This window comes from Peromyscus maniculatus, chromosome 10 (genome assembly GCF_049852395.1).
Source record: "Peromyscus maniculatus bairdii isolate BWxNUB_F1_BW_parent chromosome 10, HU_Pman_BW_mat_3.1, whole genome shotgun sequence".
Taxonomy (NCBI): domain Eukaryota; kingdom Metazoa; phylum Chordata; class Mammalia; order Rodentia; family Cricetidae; genus Peromyscus; species Peromyscus maniculatus.
In genome coordinates, this window is record NC_134861.1 from 33,405,159 (window position 1) to 33,432,304 (window position 27,146).

Here is a 27,146-nt window from a genome sequence, read left to right on the forward strand (position 1 = left end):
CGGTAGCCTACGGAAGCCCGCGCTTGGGTCGCCTTGCACTGCGTTGGGCCGTAGCATCTTAGCGGTTGTACTCAAAAACGGAGGTCTGGGACCTAACGCCGGTTGAGCGGGTCTGGGAGCGGGCCCTTGGGAGAAGCGGCACGGCGAGGTGAGTCCTGACCCGGCCGCCGAGTCCAGCTGCGTGGGACTCTCGCGGGGTGGGGGTGGGGGGTGGGGAGTGGGCGGCGGCGCCCATAGAGCGGGTAGAGAGGTCGAAGTAGAAGTTACAGTTCCGGCTGAGCTGTGTGCCCTCCACTCTTATGTTTTCACACTTCATCTTCCCGTTGGAAACTTCTCTTAGTTTCTTCTGCTGGCAACTGTTGTCAAGTCAGTCCTCAGCTCCTTACTAACGCTGCCTGTGTTTGGGGACACCAGGTGATACCTGCCATCCCACAATATGGGGAAGCCGTGGTCCTTTGTCGTTGGCGTGGACGGAGACTTGTGAGGCGGCTAGGCTTGCATTTTCACCTCACAAGGGGCTCCTCTCTTCCTTGGTTCAAGTGTTGGGCTGTTGTTATTTTGCTTAGGAATCTGTTAAGTTTCTTTACGTCAAGGCCAGAGCCAGGTGAATGTGAAGTTACGAACTAAGTCACAGCAGAGTGAATCTAGACAGACAGTTTTGGTTTCATCTCCCCTTCCTGAAAAAAAAAAAAAAAGTCCACATTTGATTCATCTCTAGTATAATAATTTATAGTGTTTACCATAGAACACTTGTTAAAAACTCCCCCAAATTCGAACCAAATCAAAAAGCAGGGGGAGCAGTCAGTTTTTCATCTCTACAAATTTTAAAGAAAACAATATTGTTCTAGAACTGTCATATATTGTTCATTAAATTAGCACTTCTCAATATTTAATGTGTGTCAGGCATTGATGAGTTGTAAGCTAGCGAATAATGAATTTCTGTCGTTTGTTTCTCATTTTCTAGCAAATGAATAATTATGAACTAGGGGCTGGAGAGAGTTGGTTCACTTGTTAAGAGCACTGGCTGCTCTTCTAGAGGACCAGCAGTTAGAATCTCAGCACTCACATGGAGGCAGGCTCTCAACCATCTGTAATTAGTTCTAGATCTGACACATACACAAACATACACAAAACATCAACACATAATAATATATATTAATAATAACACATAGTAATAACATAATAATTATAGTCTTGTAAAAATTGCCAATTGGATATTACTAATAAAGCAGTTAACATTACTTAGTTTTTGCTAATCATAATATGAACTTATATGTATGAATTCTACTGTATTAAGAATTCTAATTCTTATGAGTCAGATTCTGTAGATTGTGTAGTAAACAGATGTTGAGGTGAAGATACATAGAAGGAACTGAAGAACTCGGGGGTTGGTCAGAAAAGGTATCCTAGGAGAGGTGACACTAAAACTGGTATTTAAAGTGTTTCTAGGATTTCAATATGTAGTAGGGAGAGTGTATCCAATCCTTAGATGGTCTATTAGTGCTTTTTGGTGTGGTCAGAGGACAAGGTATGGTGGAATCAGCAGCAGGAGATTGGGTCTATTGAAGGAGAGAGAGTTGGTTCAGAGAATGTTGCATATGTCTCAAAGAGGGTCTGAGCTTTTTAAAAATAGGTCTGGACTTTTTTGGTCTAAAACTCTATGTGTAGCTTGGCTGATCTAAAAAAATGCTTTATTTTTATTTTATGTATATGACTGCTTTGTCTGTCTGTGTGTCTGTGTACCACATGGGTGCAGTGCCTTCAAAGGACAGAAGAGGATATTGGATCCTTTGGAATTGGAGCTACAGGTAGTTGTTAGCCTGCATGTTTGGGAATCAAACCTGTGTCCTCTGGAAGAGCAGCTAGTTCTCTTAACTGCTGAGCCCTCTCTCCAGAAGCCTGGCCTTGAATTTGTGATCAACTTGCCTGAGCCTCTCAGATGCTGGGAGATCAAAACTTTTTGAGGTGGTAGACTTTCTATTGGAATCATTTGAGGGATGTCTGTTTTTCAAGCAAATAGAGCATACAGAGATGAACTCTAAATGGATTAAATGTTTGAGTGGACCAGAAAAAAAGTAGAAGAAAACTTAGGAGAGTAATTGAATAATTGGTAAAATTTCTAAATGCTGCAAAGAAACTAAGTTTATGTGCAAGAGAATGCCACTGAGATGTTCTACTTAAGCAGGTAGACTCTTGTGAGGAAGTGGCACTTCTTATTTGACTTGAATGGTGAAAAGAAGAGAGCTACACAGAGATGTCCAGACAGAAGCCTGAGGCAAGAATGAGATTGGCCTGTGTGAGGGACAGAAAGGCCAGTATAGCTGGTGTACAAGAAAACTGTGCCAAGAGATGGAGACGAAGGAAGAGGTCAGTGGGACACAGCCTTGTAGGCAGGACAGCACAAGGCCTGATGTGCCCTTGTTATTATGGTTTCTGTGTGAAAAGTTATTGTAGGGGAGTTGATGGGGCGAATATGTAACCTCCAAAATATGTAGACATTTTCTAATCCTCAGAACTCAAGTATAAACTATGTGGAAAAAAGAATATTTATAGCTGTAATTCAATTTAAGATGAGGTCAAACTGAATTAGGTGGGCCTTAATCCAATGACTTATCTTTTTTTCCTTTTCTTTTTCTGGAGTTGAGGACTGAACTCAGGGCCTTAAGCAAGCACTCTACCACTGAGCTAAATTCTCAACCCTGACTGTCATCTTTTTAAGAAGAGAAAAATTTGGTCTTAGACTCATAGCGAAAATGCCTTATGAAGAAAGCAGTAGATTTGAGTAATCGTCCTACATAAACTGGTAGCATAGCAATAGAAAAGGGGGAGTTTGATCAGAAGTACCTATTTATATGTTCATTAATAACAACAATTTTTCTTCTAAAATTGTATTATTATTATATGTGTATGTATGATGTGTGTATGGGTGTGTGTTGGTGGGCTTGGGTACATGCCATGGTGTACATGTTGTAGTCAAAGGACAGCTGACTGAACAGTTAACTGGATGAGATGCTGTTAAGAAGCTGTGTAAGATAGATAATAAGTGATCAATATAAGTAATAGCACAGAATGGGATTATAGGGGAAGACGGAGTTGACTTGACACAATAGAGTTCTTTTAGAAGAGGGAACCTCAGTTGAGAAAATGCCCCCACCAGATTGGATTGAGGGCAAGCCTTTGGTGCTTTTTCTTGATTGATGATTGATGTGCGAGGGCCCAACTTATTGTGGGCAGTGCTGCTACTAGGCTGGCGGTCCTGGGTGTGATAAGAAAGTATGATGAGCAAGTGGTAAGGAGCAAGCCCCAGTAAGTAACTTTTGCTACTTCTGCAGATTTCTGCTCTGAGTTTTTACCTCTATGACTTCTGCTCCAATTCCTGTCCTGGCTTCTCTCAGTGATGTCTTATAAGCTGTGAGCTGAAATAAATTCTTTCCTTCCCAACTTACTTTTGGTCATGGCACTTTGTCACATTAATGGAAACCTTAACTAAGACATGACTGGATTAGATAGAAATGAAGACCTTGCAAGGTGTGTATTAATGAAAGCAATATGCTCTTGTATTTTGGAAGAGTTTAGAACAAGATGTTCTCAACCTTGGTACTGTTGGTAGTTTGGCCTGGATAACACTTAGTGTGGAGTGCTATATTGTGTCCTGTATGTTTGGTATCTTGACTTGGGTTTACCAGATGCTAGTAACAATTATTATCTTTTCCATACCCACAGTTTGTGACACTAAAAAATATCAACAGACATTTTTAAATGTTCCCTGGCAGACAAAATGTCCTGTGGTTGAGAATGACTAGTTTAGACTTTTAAATAAGATTAGGTATTAGCTTACTGAGTGGGAAAATGTTCAGGAATGGATGGGTAACTTTCTAGCACTTCAAGAACTGTGTAATGAGTGTATTCTTACTTTGTCTTAATGATTGTAATGCATCTGTAATAATTCTTTTTTATATTTATGTATTTACTTATTTTATGTATATGAGTGTTCTACCTGCATGTATGCCTTTATGCCAGAGGGGTGGCCTCAGATTACACTATAGATGGTTGTGGACCACCATGTGGTTGTTGGATATTGAACTCAGGAAGTTCCTAACTGCTGAGCCATCATGCCAACCCTTTATCTGTAATTATTCTTAAGGCTCATTTTTCCTTGCACTGATGCCATCATATAATATCAGACCTTCTCTGTCATTTGCTTTTCTCATTGCTGTGACCTAATACCCAACAAAAGCAGCTCAAAGGAGGCAGAATTTATTTTGGTTTCTAGTTCAGAGGGTATGGTCTATCTTGGCAGGGAAGTCATGGCCACTGGGGTGGTTCCCTCCTCAGCCAACAGCTGAAGCTTGGTATGCAGCTTGGTTCTATCTGTGGGGATCAGGAGTTAGAAGACTCTTGAGAGAGGCACCTCTGGACTGTTTCCCTTAATGGCCACCTCAGTTACCACCTCTCCTTCTGCCAACCATGTTTTCTCTGCAAAGGTTCACAGCTTCCCAAAGTGTGCTAACATCTGGGGACATTAAGACATTGCAGTCCTCTGAGGATACTTGACATTTACAACATATTGCTGAAGAGGATTTTGGATGTAGATATGTAGAAGATTGTTTTGAATCTGTATTTACCCCATGTGGTGATATTTTGTATATGCTCTAACAAATAAAAAACTTGCCTGAAGGCAGAGAGCCAAGCCAGCCACTAGTTATCTTTAGAGGCCAGGCAGTGGTGGCACACACCTTTAATCCCAGTACTTGGGAGGTATACAAGCCTTTAATCCCAGCACTAGGGAGGTTGAGACAGGAAGTGGTATGGCTGGGCAGAGAAAGGAATATAAGATGGGAGGGGAAAGGAGCTCAGTCTTTATGGCTGAGGAGTTGGTGAGGTGAGAGGCGGCTGTATCTTGTTCCTTTGTCTCTCTGATCTTTCAGCATTTACCCCGATATCTGGCTCTAGGCTTTATTAAGACCAATTAGACTTTATGCTACAACCCATATGGTAGCCTAGTAATTATTTTGGGAAAAAACAAAACAAAACTCTTATTACTTTATTTTGTATTTTATAGACTTTTCCTCATCGGAATTGTATAGAATACATAATTTAAAATTTCATTTAACTTTATGATTCTTGGGTTCTAAATAAAATCCCATATATTTTGCAGATTTCATTTCTCTGTAGATGAGGGAACTAGCTGTAAGGCAGCAGCTCTTAATGAGTACAATGACAGTTCTGGGTAGACATCAAGCAAGTTGTATACTTACTCATCTAACAGCCTTTTGGTGGCACTGTTGTAGGTATGTAGATAGTAGGTTTTATAAAATTGATTAGATAAAGATCAAGAGGTAGGTGAGAGAGAGGGTGAGAGTCAATAAGATAGGATCTAAACAGGAAAGATTTGGATTTTGGATCAGTCTAATTTGAACATTGCTTTAAACTTGAGATCTTTCTGACTCTAATTTATGAGTGTTGGAATTATAAGATAGTGCCATCACTCCCAGCCTCAGGTTCTCTCTCTTTTGTATTTCATGTGCTATGGCATATTATTCAGACTTTAAAAAAAAGAAATTTTGTAATCTGTGACAACATGGATGAAACAGGAAGTTATGTTAAATTAACCAGGCACAGAAAGATGTCACAACTTTTCACATGTGGAATCTAAAGCAAGCCAATTCTAGGAGGCAGAGAATAGAGTAGTGGTTTCTAGGGAATGCGTCATGAGTAGGAGGAATGGGGAGATGGCATATATTGTTTGTTTCCAAATTTCTACAAAGGTGAATTCTTGTTTTTTTGAGACAGGGTCTTAATATGTGGTGCATTCTGGCCTTGAACTCTCAAACCACCGGTGTAACCTCCTGAGTGCTGGGATTATAGACATGAGTTCTCACAGTTGGCCAAGAGTAAATTTCAGATTTCCCATAGAGGTGATAAATATATTAATTTGTTGATTTGATGATTCCATTTATTCATAAATATTACTGTATACCTATAATGTATATAACCATAATTTGTTACTTTGTAATTAAAATTAAGACCATTTTTACTGTGTGTATTGGGCTTCTGAGGTTTTATCTTTGGCACAGTGGCTATGCCTTAATCTACTTCTATTTCAGCCAGCAATTGTGACTGTAGTTACGGGGTTGCTTCTCTGGCAGCGGCCTGGCAGAATTCCTGGCAGGAATTCTGTTCCCACAGGCACTGGCTCTGTTAAAGGCAGTTTAAACTAAATCTCTATCATTTTATTTACAAATAAGACTGGAGGGCCTGGCCGTGGTGGTACATGCCTTTAATCCTAGCACTTGGGAGGCAGAGGCAGGCTGATAGGTGGATCTCTGTGAGTTCGAGGCCAGCTTGGTCTACAGAGCGAGTTCCAGAACAGGCTCCAAAGCTACACAGAAAAACCCTGTCTCGAAAAACAAAAACAAAAACAAAAAAAACAACCAACAAACAAAAAAACCCAACATCAAAACAAACAAACAAACAAGATTCAAAGGCTATGGTGAAAATCTGCTAGCTTAGCTTAGAGAGCTTAATAGCAACAAGCTAACCTTCTCTCTTTGTTGGCATCTCTGAAAGACCCCTTTCCACTCTACCAAAAAGCTGTGCCACTCAAAATCCCTCCCTAGCAAGTCTATATCTTCCAGATGCCCTCTATTGCTCTATGATTACTTTCTGTCAACTAGTTGCTAACTCAGCCTCCTGACCCAAGGTTAGTTTTATTAACACAAATGCAAACTTGGGGTTTACAGTGTAAAGAATATCCCCCAACAGGTATCATTTTACTTCTGAAGGAGCCCAAAGTGCTGGTACCCAAGTACATCTCAGTGTACTACTTATATTTACCACTGTTGTCTGATGCTTCTGAGTGGGCAAAGGAAGTAACTAAGTCAAGAAGTGGTCAATTTGGAGATTTGAGACTTAAATGATTAGAGCATGATGGCAAAATTGGCTTGGAGATAAAGATGAGTTGTTAAAGAAGTGGAACATTATTGTGTATTTAAGACATTTTTGTGGAGAAGAAAGTTTTGAATAAGAAATGGTAGGATTAAGTGGTTGACTTTTCAGTTAGAATGTGTAGGAAAATAAGAGGAGGTTCCATATAATTAAATTAAAAAAAACCCCGCAAAGTAATGCTTAATGTAATGTTTTAGAAAGGTGAAAGTGAATCTTATTGATAGAAAATGTTGCAATTTTAAGTTGGACAATTTTTATTTATAAATTTGATATACAAAAGAATAAGGTTAGTTACTTTTGGAAGAGTTAAAGTGTTGACATATTAGCTACAAGATTAAAAAAATCTTTAACTTCTTAATGTGTGCATAGACTGTTGTGTAACTTACTTTCCTACTGCTGTGACAAAACCATGACCAAAGCAAGCTCTAAAATAAAGGGTTTAGGGCTGGAGAGATGGCTCAGAGGTTAAGAGCACTGGATGTTCTTCGAGAGGTCCAGAGTTCAATGTAGCTCACAACCATGAATAATGAGATCTGGTGCCCTCTTCTGGCCTGCAGGCATACATGCAGGCAGAACATTGTATACATAATTAATAAATAAATAAATCTTTAAAAAATAAAATAAAGGGTTTAATTGGGCTTATAATTTCAGAAGGTTAGAGTCTATGATAGTTGAGCAAAGGTATGGAAGCAGGAACAGCTGAGTGCTCACATATTGGATGCACAAACAAGAGGCACAGAGAGCTAACTCAAAATGGCATGAGTCTTTTGAATCCTTAAAGCCTTTCCCCATTGACATACCTCCTCCAGCAAGGGCACACCTGCTAGTGCTTCCAGACAGCTACCAATTGGAGACTAAATATTCAAACATATGAACCTTTGGGGCCATTCACATTCAACTCACAAGTGGGTTCAAGGTATTAGGACTGCATAAAAATGAATTGCTAAAAGGCAGATCAATAGAAAATGTAGTGAGTAATTTTGTGGGAAAGAGAGATGAAATGTGAACATTTGATTGATAGATATATTTTAATATCTCCCCCCCCTCCTTTTAGTGATAGGGTTTACTGTGTAGCCCAGAATGACCTTGAACTCATGATATTCTTGCCTAAGCCTTTTAAGTGTTGGGATTATAGGCATGCATCACCATTTCCATCTGCTGTGGTGAAAGAGAATTTAAGAACATGGTCATCATATCTGACTTGAATCAATTATACCATAATTACTATAGTAATATGATGCTTACATTGATACAGTTGCTGAGTGGTTGGGATGTGCACTTGCTCCCTGAGAGAGTATTCTTCTAAGATACTTTTTTTTTTTTTTGAGACAGGGTTTCTCTGTGTAGCTTTATGCCTTTCCTGGAATTCACAGAGCTCCCACCGCCCGGCCTGAGATACAATTTAAAAAAGATATACCATAGAAAAGAGAAATTTAATGCCAATGGAAATAAATATTGACTGGAAAATGTTGAAAAAATATCTGACAGATATGGTTCTCAAACTGTAGGTGTGTTTGTAATCATGGATCTTGTATATCGAACCTATCTTGCTTGGAATATGTGTTATAAAGTACAGTTGTAATATTTATTAAGAATAGGTAATAGACATTAAGCATCCTATCACACACTGTAATAAACATTAAAATTCAGTAGACACTGAAGATATATAATGTGAATGTCAGGTACTTTATTAGGAAATTATTTATTTTTCCTCATTCAAGATAAAAATGCATATTGACAGTTTTACTTTTAGAGAAGTTTTAACAAAATAGATCACGTGATGTTTTCAAATAGAGTTGAAATTACCACTGCCTATTTTGCTAAATAACTTTTTCAGTATGGAAGTCATGTCTAGATGGTACTTAGTCAGTTGAAAAGTGAACGTATTGTTTGAGACCGAAAAAACCAACAATAATAGTGGGCTAGAATAAGAGTAGAAAGATCTAGGCTGGGCCTGGTGGCACACGCCTTTAATCCTAGCACTTGGGAGGCAGAGGCAGGTGGATCTCTGTGAATTTGAGGCCAGCCTAGTCTACAGAGTGAGTTCCAGAATAATCATAGCTACAGCGTAAGATGCTGTCTTAACACCAAACAAAATACTCTCCCCCCCCCCCCCCCACTATCAACCAGCCAAATAGACAAAACAACCAAAAACAAAAGAGTAGAAAGATCAAATTTTTAAAAATCCACTCAAGGGCCATCTAGGAGGCTAAATGAGTAAAAATGCCTACTGTGAAAGCCGGACAACATGAATGAATTTACAACATGAATGAATTTCATCTCCCATGTAAGTATGAAAGAAGAAAAACAACTTCATAGAGCTGTCCTCTGGCCAGTCAACGCTGTGGCAAGCGGCAAGCATATTATCCCCACATACATCACACTATCTTAACTCCCTCTCTCTCTCTCTCCTCTCCTTCTCCCTCCCTCCCTCCCTCCCTCCCTCCCTCCCTCCCTCCCTCTCTCTCTCTCTCTCTCTCTCTCACACACACACACACACACACACACACACACACACACACACACACACACACACACAAAGTCTTTAGGCCAGACAAGGTGGCCAAAGGCTGAGGGAGGATTGAATTTCAGGCCAGCTAAACTAAACAGCAAGACCATGCCTCAAAAGCAAAACCAAACCAAACCATGCCTGACACAAATAGAGGCACACATAGAATAGTTTGTTTTCTAAGTGTAGTGTTTATGATCATACTTTTGTTAATGTCTAGCTATTATTTCTACCATGAGGCAACAAGAACCTGAGTCTGTGTATATAATTGGGGCAGAATGAAGCAGAACACTTTAAAATTGGGATCCAAGGGCAGTAAAGAAAGACTTGTTCTACTCAAAACAATGTATCAGTGATGGTTCTTATGTTGGAGACTCCAAACCCCACTTTCTGTTTTTAGTGCTATTTAATTTCTTCATTTCATTCAGTTTTTTTCTCCAGCCGGATGAAAATGAATATTCCTTTCCTGGCCATTTTAGAACACAGCCTTCCTGTAAATATTCATGATGTTGATGTTGTATCACATGTGTTAATGAGTTTTCTAGCTTAACTCCCCCTCAACCCTCAACCCTCCACCGCTGACAGGGTTTCTGGGTAGCCCTGGCTGCCCTGGAACTAAGTGCTCTGTAGACTAGGCTGGCCTTGAAATCAGATCGATCTGCTCTGCTCTCTCCTCCCTAACCCCTCCCCCACCAGTGCTGGGATTAAAGGTATATGCCACCATTGCTTGACTTAGCTTAATTTCTAACTGAAAGCCTAGAAAGGCACAAATCGAAATCCCTAATTGATTTGTTTGTGAAATGGTAATTGAATTGACTTGTGATTTTGGGTTGAAGCAGCTTGTCAATCTTGTCATTATATTGGTGGGAACAGAGCTGTCAAAATTAACTTGAACATCTTTATATAAACATGTTAATCTCTTTATCTCCTGGGGAAAAGATGCTGGGTAGTAAAAAAGCTAGGTCCTGTGTTTTTAGATACACTATAGTATTTTGTGCTTTAGAGAGACCTAGATTTCTGCATTTGTTAAGTTTGTAAATGACTGCAAATGATTATAGAAACAGGCTTAGAGCAATTCTTAAAAACTGAGAATATGTTTCCCTATGTAAACTGCATATAACATTAGATAATAATAAATGCTATTAACCTGTAGTACTGGATATGTATATCACATTATTAGATAATAATAAATAATAATAAATGCTAGTAACCTTCTGTAGTTAACAGAAAAAGAAAGGACAACTTTCTACTATATTTTTGTCATGTGAAATATTTCTGTATTAGTTGAGAAGTTTTGTTTGCTTTTTTTTTTGAGACAAGGTTTCCCTCTGTAGCCCAGGCTGGCCCAGAACTCTTGTGTATTCTCCTACTTAAGCTTCCAGAGTATTGGGTTATTGGGCTACAGGTGTGAGCCAGTGTGCTTGGTTTATTCTTTTGAAACAGGGTCTGACTCTGAAGTCTAGGCTTGCCTTGAACTCCGGGTAGTCTTCTTTTTTTTTTTTAACCTCTCCAGTGCTGGGATAATAGGTGTGAGCCACCACACTGGATATCTGATGAGTTCTTAATAAACCTCATATGAGACTTAACATGAAACTGAAAGTCTTTCAGGTTGATTCTAGAGAGACCTTATATTAAAGAAATCACCTAATTATCTTAAATCAAGGCTAATTTTATAACTTCCTTATTAAGTAGCCACATAAATAGTTGATGCTCTTATTTAGGTGACAAGATGTAAGAAAGAAAAAAATATAAATAATATAATCAGGAAATGACATTTCTTTGAGAAATTATAATTGTAAAATATGTTTTAAACACCTTTTTCATTATTGGTAACTATTGGGAAAGCTTTTTTTCCAGTCTCATTATGAGATAAATACAAAATAAATGATTATCATTAGTGATGTGATTTATATAATCTGTGCTAGAGTTTTTCTTTGTAATAAAATGCCTTTTCACCCAAAAGGCAAAGATAGCACATTATAACTCCAAGGAAATTTTATATTAAAAAACTCAATTTCTTTGGCCTAAATTTGACTTTCATTTAATCCGAAATAACAAGGAAATTAACAATCAGTGCTGGATCCTTCTCTATTACCATATATTTCTAATAACATTATTTTAAGCATATATACTATAAACCATTGTTACTCCGATAAAAACAGGAAGTGAATTGAGAACTGTATTTCTAATGAACAAATGTTCATATGTCATTTAGTTAGGAAATTACTTGTATAACTTGAACTTTCTCTATATGTAAATCTTCTGAATATGTTTTAGGAAACTTGTAAATAAACAGTAAATTTAGATGACATTCCAATTACAACATTAAATAGTAAGATCTTCAAGTAAGAATGTCCAAAACATACTGCTGTTTTGTACTGAAGTTATTCTCTGAAGATTAAAAGCTCTGCCTGTTTGGAGGAGTTGGTGACTATGTACTACTGAAGTTCTATTTTCCTTCTAAACGTTCCTTTACTAATTTTTCCAAAGAGAAGAGATGCTCATCTGCATCTTCTGGCACAAGTTTCCTAATAGAATCTGCAAGTTCAAAAAGATATTCTGTGTTTCTTCCACTTGGGCCAGCTGCATTAAAAATCTGCTCAGCAATGTCTTCCAGAGGTGCAGGACCAAGGTAGTTAGGATTGTCACACGTTCCAATGTAGAGCAAAACACTGAATGGTTTTCTTGTGGGATCCTTTGGATAAAAAATGACTGTTGTAGTTCTGTAGCCTCCTTTCTCTCTGAAGTCAAGGTATGTTTTTACTTCCTCTTCTTTTCCTACTGGTAGTTTGTAAGCAACACCCCATACACTGCCCTGTTGAAAAATGAAAAGAATACACTGTTTTGTATTTATAAGGCTGTGAAAGTAGTTTAAGATACGTTATGACCTAGGATATTTTGTAGCCATGGAAGTCAATGCAGTTTTGTTTCCATGTGCCTCAAAGGGGTAGACAGTAAACAATTTAGGAAAACAGCATTTAAAACCTTTATTCTGAATAAGTAATTGATTTGTTTCAAACACAGAATGACAGGTCTCTTCCATCAAATTTTTATATTAGGTATTATTTTTAAACTAGTATCAAGTGTTTGCTGGTCATTAAGAAATTCTGTGGAAGGAAAGTGCCATTTGTTGTCTAGGAGTTACAGTTGCTGGTTTGAGTATAAGGTACTTTTAGATGCCTCTCCCACTATAAATTGCTGGAAGCGTTTTGTAATCCATACTATAATTAATGCTTCTTTATTTTTATTTTTTAATTTTCAGATAAAGAGCCAGGCGGTGGTGGCACACACCGTTAGTCCCAGCACTTGGGAGGCAGAGCCAGGCTGATCTCTGTGAGTTCAAGGCCAGCCTGGTTTACAGAGCGAGATCCAGGACAGGCACCAAAACTAAACAGAGAAACCCTGTCTCGAAAAAACAAACAAACAAAAAAAACCAAAAAAATTTTTTTTTTTTTTCAGATCAGGACTAGCTTTTTGAACAAGGCTGGCCTTGAACTTGTGATCTTTCTGCCTCGTCTGATTATAGGCAGATGGCACTCTTGGTGCTGCTTGAGTTTTGTTTTGTATAATTTTCTTCCCAAGTTTAAAGAAACTAGGCACTGTCCATTAAAGTTTTGAGTGCTTCAAACTCGTTTAAAAATCACAAGTACTGTTTATAAAATCAGTAAGAAGTTTTAATTTTTTTGTTGAAAAAATACTAGATTGCAGGCAAAGTTCAAGAGAGCTATAAGGATTCTATTTAATTATTAGTCATGATCTCGCTATGGGGAGTCTGAACCGATTATTATGAAAGAGGATCACAAAATTCTCATCTACCAAACTCACTTAGAAAAGTTGTAAGGGGCTGGAGAGATGGCTCAGTGGGTAAGAGCACTGGCTGCTCTATGGGAGGACCTGGGTTCAATCCCAGCACCCACATGACAGCTTCCAACTGTCTGTAATTCAAGTTCTGCACTCACAAAGAAAAGTTGTAAAAAGTAGATTACATATCACTTGGTTGTATTTTGTTGTTACCGTGTGTTCTAATTGTAACTTTCTCTCTAGATTCATTTTCCACAAACACTAAAAAACAGAAAACAAAAACAAAAACAAAAAACCCTCCACAACAAATACAGAAAAGCAGCCAGCAGTGGTGGCACATGCCTTTAATCCCAGTACTTAGAAGGCAGAGGCAGGCAGATCTCTGAGTTCAAGGCCAGCCTGGTCTACAAAGTGAGTTTCAGGACAGTCAGGGCTACACAGAAAAACCCTGTCTCTAACCCCCCCCCCAAAAAAACTAAACAAACAAACAAACAAACAAAAAAACAAAACTAAACAAACTAACAACTAACCCCCCACCCCCAACTAAACAAACAAAAACCAGAAAGCAAATACAGAAAATAGTTCTAGACTTAGTTTAATTCAAATTTTCTATGATTAACAATAAAATTTCACTGATCATTAAAACATAGAAAGCTAACATTTTATTTAAGACTGTGTAAAAAATAAGCATACCATACCCCAGGATCTTCAACAAGAGTCACAACTCTTCCAGGCTGTTTTGAAAAAGGTAGAAAATATTTTTTTTTTTTTCTGAATTAAAGTTCATTAAATAACTAAGCATTAGCAACTTGACATACAATAAAGTTTTACTATATCTGTCGTAAGAAGCACTTTACTTAGGGAATAGATTAAAGCAGCTGGGCCATACCCCTACTAGATCTGACTCTGTAGGTCTGGAGCCTAATAATAGGTATTTGTAACAGTATGCTTAGTGAAACTATTGGTTCATGCTTTCAGAACCACTGCTAGGCTATACTTGGGTCTCAGGTATGTATGAATGAGTGATTTTCACCTGTGGCTATGAGGTACCTTTACCTTTGTATTCATGCTAAAGGATGCTTCAAGGTAGTGTTTTTATACCTGTTGCTGGAGGGCTTCTCTCCAAGTTCCACCAAGCCCCGCAGTCCCACAATCCACATATAAAATAATCACTCAGACGCTTATATTACTTATAAACTGTATGGCTGTGGCAGGCTTCTTGCTAACTGTTCTTATATCTCAAATTAACCCATTTCTATAAATCTATACCTTGCCACGTCACTTGTGGCTTACCGGTGTCTTTACATGTTACTTATCCTGGCGGTGGCTGCAGTGTCCCTCCTTCCTGTTTCCCCAATTCTCCTCTCTCCTTGTCCCGCCTATACTTCCTGTCTGGTCACTGGCCATCAGTGTTTTATTTATACAGAGCGATATCCACAGCACTTCCCCTTTTCTTCTTCTTCTTCTTCTTCTTCTTCTTCTTCTTCTTCTTTTTTTTTTTTAAAAAGGAAGGTTTTAACTTTAATATGGTAAAATTACATATAACAAAACAATTATCGAGCAAGAATTGCAGTTACAATATTAAAGAAGATGTCCTGTCTTATATTTGTGAGTTTAAGGTTTTATATCTAACTTATCTTTTATCATAACTGAGGAAATTACAACTATCTAGTCTTCAACCACATCAAAGGTAGTGTTTTTATACCTTCATAAATGAATGTCACATGGACTCATTGAGTGGCTAATACTAGAATCGGCATTGTTTTTGTCTATTTTTGAGACAAAGTCTCATATAGCCCAGATTGGCCTCAAACTTGCTCTGTAGCTAAGGCTCGGTTTGAACTGTCTTTCCTGCTTCTTCCTTTGAAGTGCTATGATTATAGGTGTGCACCACCATGCCTGGCTTAGAATTGGTCTATTCTTTTTTTAACTGTTCTTATATGAGACAGACTATCTGGCAGGACTATACCATCCTAAGTGCATTTTAATTAATTAAAATTGAATTAATCAATTATTCTTTTGAGATAATTTTCAGTCTGTAACCCAGGCTGTCCTGGAACTCACTATGTAGCCAGGCTTGCCTTCAATTCCTGGTGATCTTTCTGTCTCAGCCTTACCAGACTGCTGCTTGTAGCATCCCATGTAAGATGATTCAGAAAGATGACTGGAGATAGCATAGAGTCAGATTTGTAAAGCCAGAGAGCAGATTTTAGGAAATGGAGAGCTCATAGTGTTGGTAGCAGAAGTAAATACTTGCCTATCTTGGGCCTTGGGCTTTAAAAAAAATAAAAATAAAAAATGAAAATGCAGAATTTGAAGTTAGTGGAACAGTGGAAACAGGAAGTCACTGAAATGTGGGAGAAATTAGAAACTGAAACTGCAGCACTTAGGTAGTAGGTTATTGATATGATGGAAGAAGTATGTTGGGAATATCAGATTGGTAAAATGTACAATAATTACAATGGAAGGAAGAAGAAATGGAATCCAGAATGAGAAATGCCTGCAGTCAGTGTGACAAGTTCTGCATTCCAGCAGAACTTCTCTTCTGCCCAGCTCATCTAATTCTTGATAGTTTTGTCTTTTAAAATTATGTGTATGTATACTACTCCCCACTGTAAATAGTAAATATTTAAAAAACTATATGTCTGTGCCTGTGTTTGGGAGTGTGCCTATGAGGCCAGAAGTCATCAGATCTTTCTTGTAGCTGGAGTTACATACAGGCAGTTGTATGCTGCCTATTGTGGGTGCTGGGAACTGAATTTGGGTTCTCTGTAAAGAACACTATGAGCTCTTAACCTCAGAGCCATCTCTTCACCGCAGTTTGGTTCTTTTCTATCATTCAGTTATCTCTTTAGAGATTTCTCTGCCTGTCTCTTGATTTTGCTTACTCCGATTCCATTGAGAGCCAAGAACAGCTTTTTGGCTTTAAATCTTTCAAGGCTGTGATATTCTATAGAATAAAACCAAAAGTGCTTTGTTAAACTACAAACCCCATTCCTTTCCACCTTTCCCCTCAAGTTGTACTGACTTACTTAGAACTCTTATTTATAACTCTACAGACAGTTACATCTTTGAACATTTGAAAAATTGTAAGTTTTAAATGCGTTCTTTGTTAAGGGAGCAATGAAACTAAATAAAGCGGTCTTTCCTTACTTTATTTTTTTAAGACAAGGTCTTGTGTAGCTCAGGCTAGCCTGGTATTCACTATGTAGCTGAGGATGATCTAGGACTAACTTCTGATCTCCCTGCTTCTATCCTGAATATAGGAGTGAGGTTCCCCCACATCCCAGTTTATGTGGCACTAGGAATCTGCATTAACTGAGCTACAAGTTGCCCCCTCCTTTCCTGTCTTCAATTTTGAGACAAGAAAGGATCTTGCTGTGTCACCCAGGCTGACCCCAAAGTGGCAGTCCTCTTGCCTCAGCCTCCTCAGTTTAGTGATTACAACTGTGCATCACCATATGTGGTTAAGAAGAGGTCTTTCAAGCTGAATGTGATTTTAGTAAGTCACAATTGGTGTTTTTATTGGGCGATAAGGAATGATTTTTTTTTTGTTTTTTGAGACAGGGTTTCTCTGTGTAGCTTTGTGCCTTTCCTGGAACTCACTCTGTAGCCCAGGGTGGTCTCAAACTCACAGAGATCCTCCTGCCTCTGCCTCCCAAGTACTGGGATTAAAGGCGTGTGTCACCACCGCTCAGCAAGGAATGCTTTTTTTTTTTTTTTGGTTTTTTTTTTGTTTTTTTTTTTCGAGACAGGGTTTCTCTGTGTAGCTTTGCGCCTTTCCTGGAGCTCACTTGGTAGCCCAGGCTGGCCTCGAACTCACAGAGATCCGCCTGCCTCTGCCTCCCGAGTGCTGGGATTAAAGGCATGCGCCACCAACGCCCGGCCCAGCAAGGAATGCTTTTAATCTAGAAAAGTTAAGGATTTAGTACATGTTTACGGATATGCTGGGTGATGTAGGGTAGTTTGCTGTTTTAATTTCAGCATTTGAAAATTACTCATAATATATATTCTTTCTTTTGTATGGAAAAGAAAATAAAACAACAGGGACAGTGCTAGGAGTGTTCTGTTTGGACTAGTCTTTTAAAAATGAAAATATTTATTTATATTTATATGAGTGGTGTGGTGGTATATATTTATACTTAGAGGATTTGGGAGGTGGAGGTAGGAGTCTCAGAATTCATGGTCATGTTTGCTATATTGTGAATTCAAAGCCAGCCTGGGCTATATAAGATTCTGTATTGAACAAAATAAAACAAGTTTCCTGTTTTGCAGTTATAATATATTATATTTTGGAGACAATCTCTTTAAGTCAAATCTTTACTTTGTTGAGAAACAATCAGTTTTGTGATAAGTATATACTTAAGTAAATTTAGGAACCAGGTATGGTGGCACAGGCCTTTAATCTCAGCCCTCTGAGGGGCCAAGGAAGTTGAATCTCTTTTGAGTTTGAGGTCAGCTTGATCTACCTAGTGACTTCCAGGCTAGCCAGGAATATGTAGTGAGACTGTCTCTAAAAACAAACAAACAAACAAATAAAAATTTAGGAATAAATTCAACATACTGTTTTCTCTGCTGCTTTATGTGGAAGTAAACCTTACATCTGTATATCCGCCTTCTTATAAGACACAGCTTATGTCCTGAGTAATACCTGAGCCGTTCTGTTGCCATTTGTATTCTTGTCCAAATGGTTAACATTTAGATAAATGTAAATAAAAATATGAAGTCAAATTATGATGTTTTGCCTAGTTCTTTAACATAATACTGTACTTGGAATATATTACTAAATATTTCCTTTAATTTTCTAGGATGGATTTTTTTTTCTTTTAATGAAAGGTGTAAAACTCTTAGCCAATGCAGTTCCCTGACCTAGCTTTCCTTTCCTAAGTCTCAGTAAGTTTAAGCACAAAGAAATAGTGGCTTTTATAGATCTCTTCTCCCCTTTCTTTTTCTTTTTCTTTTCTTTTCTTTTTTTAACATTTATTTACTTTATGTGTGAGCACTGTGCCATAGCTTGTGTGTAGAGGTCAGAGGACATCTTGTAGGAGTCAGTTCTGTCCTTTACTTGATGAACCACATCACTGGCCTTGTTTATTAAAAAGACTGATGGACACCTCTTACCCCTCACCCCCAAGACAGGGTCTTACTATGTAGCTCTGGCTGTCCTGGAACTCACTATGTAGACCATGCTGGCCTTGACCTCACAGAGAACCACTTGCTTCTGCCTCCCAAGTGCTGGAATTAAAGGCATGCACCACTATGCCTGACCTCTAGCCTTACTTTTTAAAGTGATACGTAAAGCATAAAAACATGGACTTTTAAAGAACTAGTATATTGATTAGACAATTTCTTACCAGCAGTCTGCCTGGCAATACATATAAATTAATGTGTTTTGTAAGAAACATATATTTTGGTTGAGCCTAGGTAGTAAAATATGTAGTCATAACCATAAATATGACTGCTTAATGCTTGGTCATTAAAATGAAAACCTACCTTAAGGTTTTTATATATCAAAATTGATACCCAAAGGCATTTTCTTTGGTTTAATTCTTTAATGTCTTGAATATTGTTTTATAATATTCTTGAAAATTCTTTGGTTATGATGTTTCTGTTGGCCTGTAAATAAATATTTGCCTTCTGTTTGGGTTTCAATAGGCCAGGAAAGTCTACCTTAATTCTTAATTGACAAACTTGGGTTAGAATGGGTCTAACTCAGATGCTTTTCAAGATTTCAAGCCTGTATCTTTTGGGTAGGTACAAATATTTCAGAACCTTGATCTTTCCCCTTCCAAGAATCTCTTCTGATATCTGGCTTTCAGCATTTCAGAGTATTGTGCTTTAGAGTATTTTTAAAATGGTGCTGGGAATTGAACTCAGGGTCTTACATGTGCTAGGCTACTAAGCTATTGCTCCAGTCCCTTTTAAATTTCTGAGTTTGAGGTCCAGGCAGGTCTTAAACTTGTGGTCCTCTTTGGGATTACAGACCAGTAGGGTAGGCGAATTTTAAGAATGAGGTGAATGCCTTATATGACCAACTGAAAAATATATCAGACGATTTGTATTTCACATTAATCATCCAAGAGAACTATGGAGAAGGAACCATTAAAGTAATGTAGATTTTGCATTGATTATTCATAACAAACTGCACACCTCACATAACTTTGCTTATACCTCCCAATCAAAATAATCACCAATAATCACAAAATAATCGGAAATAATCTTGGAAATTAATTCTTTTATCTTCTTAAGTGTCTTTAAACTAAAACATTGCAAGGATAAACCCTAGAAATTTACAGGCACTTGTAAATTCAAACAAGTAAAAACCTGGCATAATGTAGACATATCAACGAATTTACACATTATGCGGTGACATGAAAATTAATCTTTATTAATTTTTGTGGTGAGACAGAGGTTGCCAAGACAAGGGGGCTGCCTGGCCACTTCTGCCTCGTGCGAGTTTGTGTGCCTGTGCCTTTGCATTCTGCCTAAGAAACTAACCATGGACTTTTGAACTGACCTCAGGGTGTCCATGCTCTAGAGAGAGGCGAGGGTAGGTGGCCCAGGATGTTGCTGAGAGAGTTATCCCTCCCAGTAGCTGGGCATGCGGCTGGCTCCTTACCTTGCCGGGAACCCCGCGGTGGTCAGTGCTGCCTTGCCAGAAACGCCGGCTGTAGTTTGTGATGTAACCAACCAGCTTGTCCTGGTAGGGGAAGTCCACTTTCCAGATGAGGGACCCGTAACCAAACACCCACATCTTTCTGAACCCTGACCGGTACCCCGGCGACAGAACAGGACTGCTGCTGACGCGAATAACTGGCTGCTCAAAGTGGCGCAGGCGCGCTGGCCACACCTGATATGAGGCGCAAAGCACACTGGGGTTGTGGTCCTCGGGAACCTTTTCAGAGCTTCTATGGACCCACAGATCTTTCTGCAGCCTGGGAAAGTTGAGATGCCAGACAGGGTGAGGCGGAGGAGGGGCGGGAGTCGGGGGAACTACATTACCCACAACTCTTCAGAGACTGGTGACCCTGAGGTTGGAGCCGCCCCCTCCCCCCTGTTTTTTTCCCCTAGATAGAGAGGGGAAAGGAGAAAAGGTAGGACTCCTGGCTGGTGCTGTCTTAAAAGACACACATACGGGCGCCACAGTTGGCACGTAGGCATTTTGTTGTGTTTTGAAAATTGGCTAGCTGCCCACATGTAACAGTTGCCAGAGTAGCAGAACCCGGAAGTGTAATACTTATAATGACCTTGAAAAAAAATCCTCTGTCCTTTGCCTTTCACATAGAAGCAGAAGTTTTATAACAGTGGTTTTATGGTCGTAAAAGAGCAACTAGATTCTAGTGGAAGCTGCTTACGTATTTAAATTGCCAAGAACAGTCGTGTTCATACTTAATGTTCTCTGCATCTCAGAGAAGAAGGTTGGTTTTTTACAGTATTTTTTTTTTTTTTTTACAGTTTTTACAGTACTGTGTAGAGTCCCTTTCTCAGATGAATGGGGGTATTGTTTTGTTTGTTAATGGGAAACTTGGAGGATGATATATATTCTTTACTGAACACTTGGATTGTTGAGGAGACCCCTTATATTTAGTTTCAAATGTATTGTTTCTCCTGGATTTCCTTAACTCCTAAGTTGTTTTCATTGCCTCCCCCTCCAAGTAGCGTTATTCTTGTAGAGCTATGGCAGGGCATTTTAAAATTTAGTTAAAAACACTAATAGGAAAATCTGTAGAATCACAGATGACTATTGGGAAACCTGTTTTCTTAAGTCTTCCTTTGGGCTGTGTTCTTTATATTCTTTTTATTTTATTTTTTATTTATTTTATTTTATTTTTTTTCCGAGACAGGGCTTCTCTGTGTAGCTTTGTGCCTTTCCTGGAACTCACTTGGTAGTCCAGGCTGGCCTCGAACTCACAATGATCCACCTGGCTCTGCCTCTCGAGTGCTGGGATTAAAGGTGTGCGCCACCACCGCCCAGCTTATATTCTTTTTTTTTTTAAAAGACTTATTTATTTATCATGTATACAGTATTCTGCCTACATGTATGCCTGCCATATCTCATTATAGATGGTTGTGAGCCACCAGTTGCTGGGAATTGAACTCAGAACCTCTGGAAGAGCAGCCAGTGCTCTTAAACTCTGAGCAATCTCTCCAGCCCCTGTTTTTTAGTATTCTTAAGATTATAGTGTATTATGTATTTGGATTGCTCAAATATTGAAAATTAAGTGACACACACACACACACACACACACACACACACACACACACTCACACCCTACCCCCAAAGACCAAAATGAGTTTTGTTTATGTCTTTGATTGGCATCTCACTGAAAAGCAAGCTAATGTTGCCATAAATGTTGTTACAGTGGCTTAAATAGTAAGGAAACATACCAATTCTCTCAATTTGTAGGGATTTTTAAAGCATATATTCCAGGCAAAGGTTCTTAACACTGAACTCCTGCAGGGTTTTGAAAGAAGCTGAGGAGCCAGTAACTGAAACTAGAAAATTTGGCTTGGATGTGCATTTTACTGGAGAGAAATGTGTTTCATGAATCTCTCCATGAAGTCAAGCATCCTAAGAAATACTATAGTCTGTTCATTAGTGCTATTCCTCATTGAAACCATCATGGTTCTATCTGGGGGTGTGTAAGAATAGAAACCTTAATCATTGCCCATTCGTGAGGATTTCTGTTTCTAATCTTTAGCATTATTAGAGGAGAATACTAATGCACCCAGGTTTAGAGAATATGTCTTGAAAAGCAGTCATAAGAAGCTGCTGCAAAGAAAAGACCAACTTAAGAATAATCAGGCCTTTTCATAATTTTTCTAAGTGGTGGTTTCACAATGCCTGGCATAGTTATTTTTCTTAACCTGTTTGCTATTATTTTTCTTATATACCTCCTACATTTGGAAAAATTCATATATACAGAAAAGTTTATAAAAGTGTAGTTACTATTTATATTTCATGTCATGAGTGAGCCTGTCATGAATATTTACCAACATTTAAAGCATTTGGAATAAGTTGCATGTGTTATATCACTTTTTATTGTTTATTTATTTATTTATTTTAACTGAAAAAAGTTACATTCAAGATATTCATTAATTACACTCATGGTATTAATTACATTTGTTGTATTCATTGATTACATTCGCATTATTCATTCAATAATATTTATGATATTCATTAATTACATTAATTGTATTGATTTATTACATTCATGATATTATGTCCTGATACTACTGTCCATTTGTGGGACTTTTCCATCACACAAAACAGAGATTCTGTACTTAGGAAATAATTGCTCTATATTTTTTTCTTCTCCATCTTGAGATAACATCTAATCTTTCTATCTCTATGAATTTGTATATTCTATATATTTCATGTAATACAATTCTATAGTAGGCAGAGCCAGGTGGATCTCTGTGAGTTCGAGGCCAGCCTGGGCTACCAAGTGAGCTCCAGGAAAGGCGCAAAGCTACGCAGAGAAACCCTGTCTCGAAAAACCAAAAAAAAAAAAAAAAAAAAAAAAAAAAATACAATTCTATAGTATTTGTCCTTTTTTAAAATTAATTAATTTTTCTATTATCAGCTTGATACAGTATAAATTCTTATCCTAATAGTGAAATGTTTGATTTAGGCTTACCTAGTAATTGAGTAAAACCAAAACTTATTGTAAGCCACAGTCATCCTAGGGTCCCCCCTGCTATGTAGCCTCCCTGGTTCTGTGGGTTGCAGTCTGATTGTTCTTTACTTTATATCTAGAATCCACTTATGAGTGAGTAAATACCATGTTTGTCCTTCTGAGTCTGGGTTACCTCACTCAGGATGATATTTTCTAGTTCCATCCATTTGCCTGCAAATTTTATGCTGTCATTGTTTTTCTCTGCTGAGTAGTACTCCATTGTGTATATGTACCACATTTTCTTAATCCATTCTTCAGCTGACGGGCATGTAGGTTGTTTCTAGGTTCTGGCTATTACAAATAGTGCTGCTATGAACAAAATTGAGCATGTATCTTTGTGGTTCTGAATCAGCATTCCTTGGGTATATGCCCCAAGAGTGGTATGGCTGAGTCTTGAGATAGATCGATTCCCAATTTTCTGAGAAACTGCCATACTGATTTCCACAGTGGTTGTACAAGTTTACATTCCCACCAACAGTGGAGGAGTGTTCCCTTTACTCCACATCCTCTCCAACATTGACTGTCATATGGCTTTCAATCTGTTCTACTTTGATGATACTTTACATTTTCTGTGTTGGACCACATTTATTTATCATTCCTATGAAACTGTAAACAATTTGAGATAGGATCTTTGTGAGTATATAGTCCTCATTGCCGATCATTTTTAGCTGGTGCTTAAAACATAACTGCTAATTGAATGATTGAATGTTTGTTAATAAATGTCTTCACTTACTGTAATGGACCTTTCTACCCAGTTAGATTAAATTAATTTGTAGCTGACATTGGCTGTTTTGGCTTGTTATAGAATCAACTTCTACTGTACAGTTTTATTTTAAAGGTGACCATGCATAAGTTTAAATTTACTATTGAGACTATTTTCTGCTTATTTTTAACCTCTTTCTTCAAAAAATTTATCCAAAATTTTTGGATAAATTACTTACAATATGGTTCTAGAAAGTTTTCATCAGTATTGGGCTAGATACATTGGCATTTTCTGACAAGCCTCCTCTCCCAAGGACCATTAGGAAAAATCAAAAGTGGAATGGGAATAGTACTGAGAAGGTTACTTCTTAGGAGATAACTGTTTGCCTGAGAATCCTGACTCTTAGCCCAACATATATATGCTAATAGTTTGTGAGAGTCATATACTGAGATCTTTGTGGGACTTTGATTGCCAGAGAACATGAAATGAAATGAGCTTTGAAGGGAGATGATTATGATGAGGGCAGTGATACTTGTGTACAAAGGCTGCGCTATCTGGCTATTGTTTGTTGGCTTTGTTGTATTCATTCATTCAGACACTTTGAAGGATTGAGCTCCCAAGTGTTTATCCACTTCTGGAAAGGACCAACAAGAGTAGGAAAATGAGGTTCCTTGCTTATTCTTGCTTTAATGAATAAACACTGTTCATTCCTATCTTTTTGTTTTAAAAACCTTTTCGGGTTTGTTTCCTACAGAGGGTAGTAAAATGGGATTCACAAGTGGTCATTAGTAATAGAGTCTCTGTGTTTTGGTGTGGTGTGAATAGGTAGTCCACAGGAAAGATCTGACAGATATTCCTGGAGGGAGAAAGATTGAAAGTAAAAACTACCCCGGTCATTTAAATAATATTGCTAGGAACTGACATGAGAGACGTTTAGGTTGGGCTATAGCAGAGGCTATGTGTGCCATGACAGTTTCTCCTATTTTTCTCATGTGAGATGCTAGACTGTGATGTGCTGATTTCTAGTTTAGTGTTGTTTTACTGACTAGTATTATCTTTCTGCCTTGTTTTGTAGACTGATCAAAAGGATGGATTTTACAGAGGCTTACTCAGGCACGTGCTCTACAGTTGGACTTGCTGCCAGAGCAGGCAATGTTAAAATTTTACGGAAACTGCTCAAAAAAGGTCGAAGTGTGGATGTTGCTGATAACAGGGGATGGATGCCAATTCATGAAGCAGCTTATCACAACTCTGTAGAATGTTTGCAGATGTTAATTCATACAGGTAAAGTAAATACAAGGTCTGGGAGACTGGGTATGTAAGCTGAAATAGTAAAATAAAAAGATGGTAATAAGTGATAGCATTTGTTTCCTTTTCTATAATCCTAAAATAAGTACCTCTCCTATTAAGGATGATGAGATTTCTGCCTTGGATGGCATTCCATCTAGACATCTATGAATATTGTCCTTTATATGGAAGTGTTTGTACTTTATTTACTTACTTTACATTTATTTATTTACATATTTGTAGCTAGAGTTTTCCTGCCTTGCCCACAGTCAGGACAAATCTTTGTCACCCACCAGTCCCACAGCCTCTCAGACCCAACCAAGTAAACACAGAGACTTATATTGCTTACAAACTGTATGGCCATGGCAGGCTTCTTGCTAACTGTTCTTATATCTTAAATTAATCCATTTCTATAGATCTATACCTTGCCACATGGCCTGTGGCTTACCAGTGTCTTCACATGCAGCTTGTCATGGTGGCAGCTGGCAGTGTCTCTCTGCCTCAGCCTTCTGCTTCCCAGAATTCTCCTCTCTCTTTGTCCCACCTACTTCCTGCCTGGCCACTGGCCAATCAGTGTTTTATTTATTGACCAATCAGAGCAATTTGACATACAGACCATCCCACAGCACATACTTATTTAATTTGTGTTTGTGAGGCATGCATGTAGCATGTACTATGCATGTCTGTGGAGGTCAGAGGATAACTTGAGGAAGTTAGTTCTCCCCTTCTATCAAGTGGGTTCTGGGGATTAAATTTAGGTCATCAGTCTTGGCAGCAAGGGTCATTCCCCTCTAAGCCATGTCACTGGCCCTTTTGTTTATTTTTGACTTTTTTTTCCCCTTTGAGACAGGGCCTTATGATATAGCCCTGGCTAACCTGGAACTCATTATATAGAGTAGGCTGGCCTAGAACTCAGAGATCTGCTTGCCTGTTCCTCCTGAGTGCTAGGATTAAAGGCATATACTACCATGCTTAGCCCTTTTGTTTTTATTAATTATGCCGGGTGTTGTAGGGTAGTATGCTGTTTTAATTTTAGCATTTGAAAATTACTCATAATATATATTATTTCTTTTGTCTGGAAAATGAAATAAAACAACAGGGACAGTGCTGCTAGTATTCTGTTTGGACTAGTCTTTTTAAAAATGAAAATATTTATTCATTTATCTATCTACCTACCTACCTATCTATCTATCTATCTATCTATCTATCTATCTATCTATCTAGCTATCTATCATCTATCAGTGTTCTGCCTATTTGTATGTATGCATACCACATGCATGCCTGGTGCCCTCGGTGGTCAGAAGAGGAGGTTCCCCTGTGTAGTGGTATTTGCTCTGCCCATGACCTTGAGCTGTAGGGCCCAAAGGAGGCGGTGCTTCTTGCTGTTGTGACCTCTTAAAAGGAAAGAGAAAAGGGTCACATGTCCCTTCTCCCTATTGCCTGCAAGGTAGATTTGCTCCCAGTCAGATCAGACTTCAGCTGTCTACTCTGTTCTGTGTTTGTGAGTGTATTTCTTCAATTTATATCTTAATAAATCCCTATTACTTATTAAATAGATTCACGTGGATTGATCTTAATAGGATCTGGAACTGGAGTCACAGATGGTTGTAAGCCACTGTGTTGGTGATGGAAACCAAACCCTGGGTCCTCTTCGAGAGCAGTAAATTCTCTTAACCACTGAGCCATCTCTGCAGCTCCTAATCTTTTCTTTTTTTGTAACACTTTTCATTGTCCTTACTTTTGAGGAATTTTCCTATTACTTGGGCTTTATATATGTAGTACAGCATGGACCAGAGTACCTGCCTTTATAGTGCTTGCATTGTTAGGGGAGATAGATAAGAAATGGATTAAAACAAAACAAAACAAAAACCTCAATGAGCAGGATTGTTTCATTTTTGAAAAAATAAAGCAGGAGCAGAATGGAAAGTGATATTGCACATATTTTCATAACTTTGCATAAGGAATGCTGAAAGCTTGAACCATATTTGACAGCATCCAGTGCTGCCAGCCTGGCTTCTTTCTCCAGGGACAGCCTATGACGTATAACCCGCACTCCACTGAGTAAAAGGTCTGTGCTGGAGAGATAAGGATGAAGGATAACTACTGGTGATGGAGTGCAGTGTCCAAATGCTTGATTTGCATTATTTATCTGCTGTTAGAGGTCATATATATTACACTATTGTTAATCCCACTGGAATAGAAAAGACCATTACCACAT

General features: G+C 38.3%; 2 protein-coding genes across 27 annotated transcripts in view; one reads left to right on the forward strand and one right to left on the reverse strand.

Moving 5' to 3' along the window:
- The first annotated feature begins 7 nt into the window (after window positions 1-7).
- Asb3 (ankyrin repeat and SOCS box containing 3) overlaps window positions 8-27,146 on the forward strand; it is a 169,249-nt gene continuing 142,110 nt past the window's right edge. For 5 of the 22 annotated variants that reach the window (XM_076546164.1, XM_076546170.1, XM_076546180.1 and 2 more), the window contains exons 1-3: window positions 20,113-20,219; window positions 20,544-20,676; window positions 24,717-24,925. In XM_076546164.1, coding sequence (XP_076402279.1) covers window positions 20,651-20,676; window positions 24,717-24,925 — 235 coding nt within the window. In that variant the 5' untranslated portion in view covers window positions 20,113-20,219; window positions 20,544-20,650. Of the gene's footprint in view, window positions 149-1,347; window positions 1,402-1,756; window positions 1,809-20,043; window positions 20,677-24,716; window positions 24,926-27,146 lie in introns of those variants that run through there. The other 17 variants (XM_076546165.1, XM_076546176.1, XM_076546184.1 and 14 more) reach the window with 10 other exon arrangements.
- Window positions 11,227-20,012, reverse strand: Chac2 (ChaC glutathione specific gamma-glutamylcyclotransferase 2). 5 transcript variants are annotated; one of them, XM_006999107.4, is made up of 3 exons: window positions 19,878-20,012; window positions 13,957-13,992; window positions 11,227-12,272 (listed from the first exon to the last, which is right to left on the reverse strand). In XM_006999107.4, exons 1-3 carry the CDS (start codon window positions 20,010-20,012, stop codon window positions 11,907-11,909), a joined length of 537 nt encoding a protein of 178 aa, XP_006999169.2. In that variant the 3' UTR covers window positions 11,227-11,906. The 5 variants fall into 5 exon arrangements, with proteins under 5 accessions (XP_006999169.2, XP_042141436.1, XP_042141438.1 ...); XM_042285502.2 differs by having other exon boundaries at window positions 19,776-20,012; XM_042285504.2 differs by having other exon boundaries at window positions 13,952-13,992; window positions 19,878-19,976.

Excerpts from the sequence above, each read along its gene's own strand:
- Chac2 (XM_042285502.2), bottom strand. The coding sequence starts at position 20,012 with ATGTGGGTGTTTGGTTACGGGTCCCTCATCTGGAAAGTGGACTTCCCC. Across the intron at positions 13,993-19,775 it reads TAGAGCATGGACACCCTGAG|CCTGGAAGAGTTGTGACTCT; the intron begins GTCAGTTCAAAA and ends TTTTCAAAACAG. Across the intron at positions 12,273-13,956 it reads CTCTTGTTGAAGATCCTGGG|GGCAGTGTATGGGGTGTTGC; the intron begins GTATGGTATGCT and ends ATTTTTCAACAG.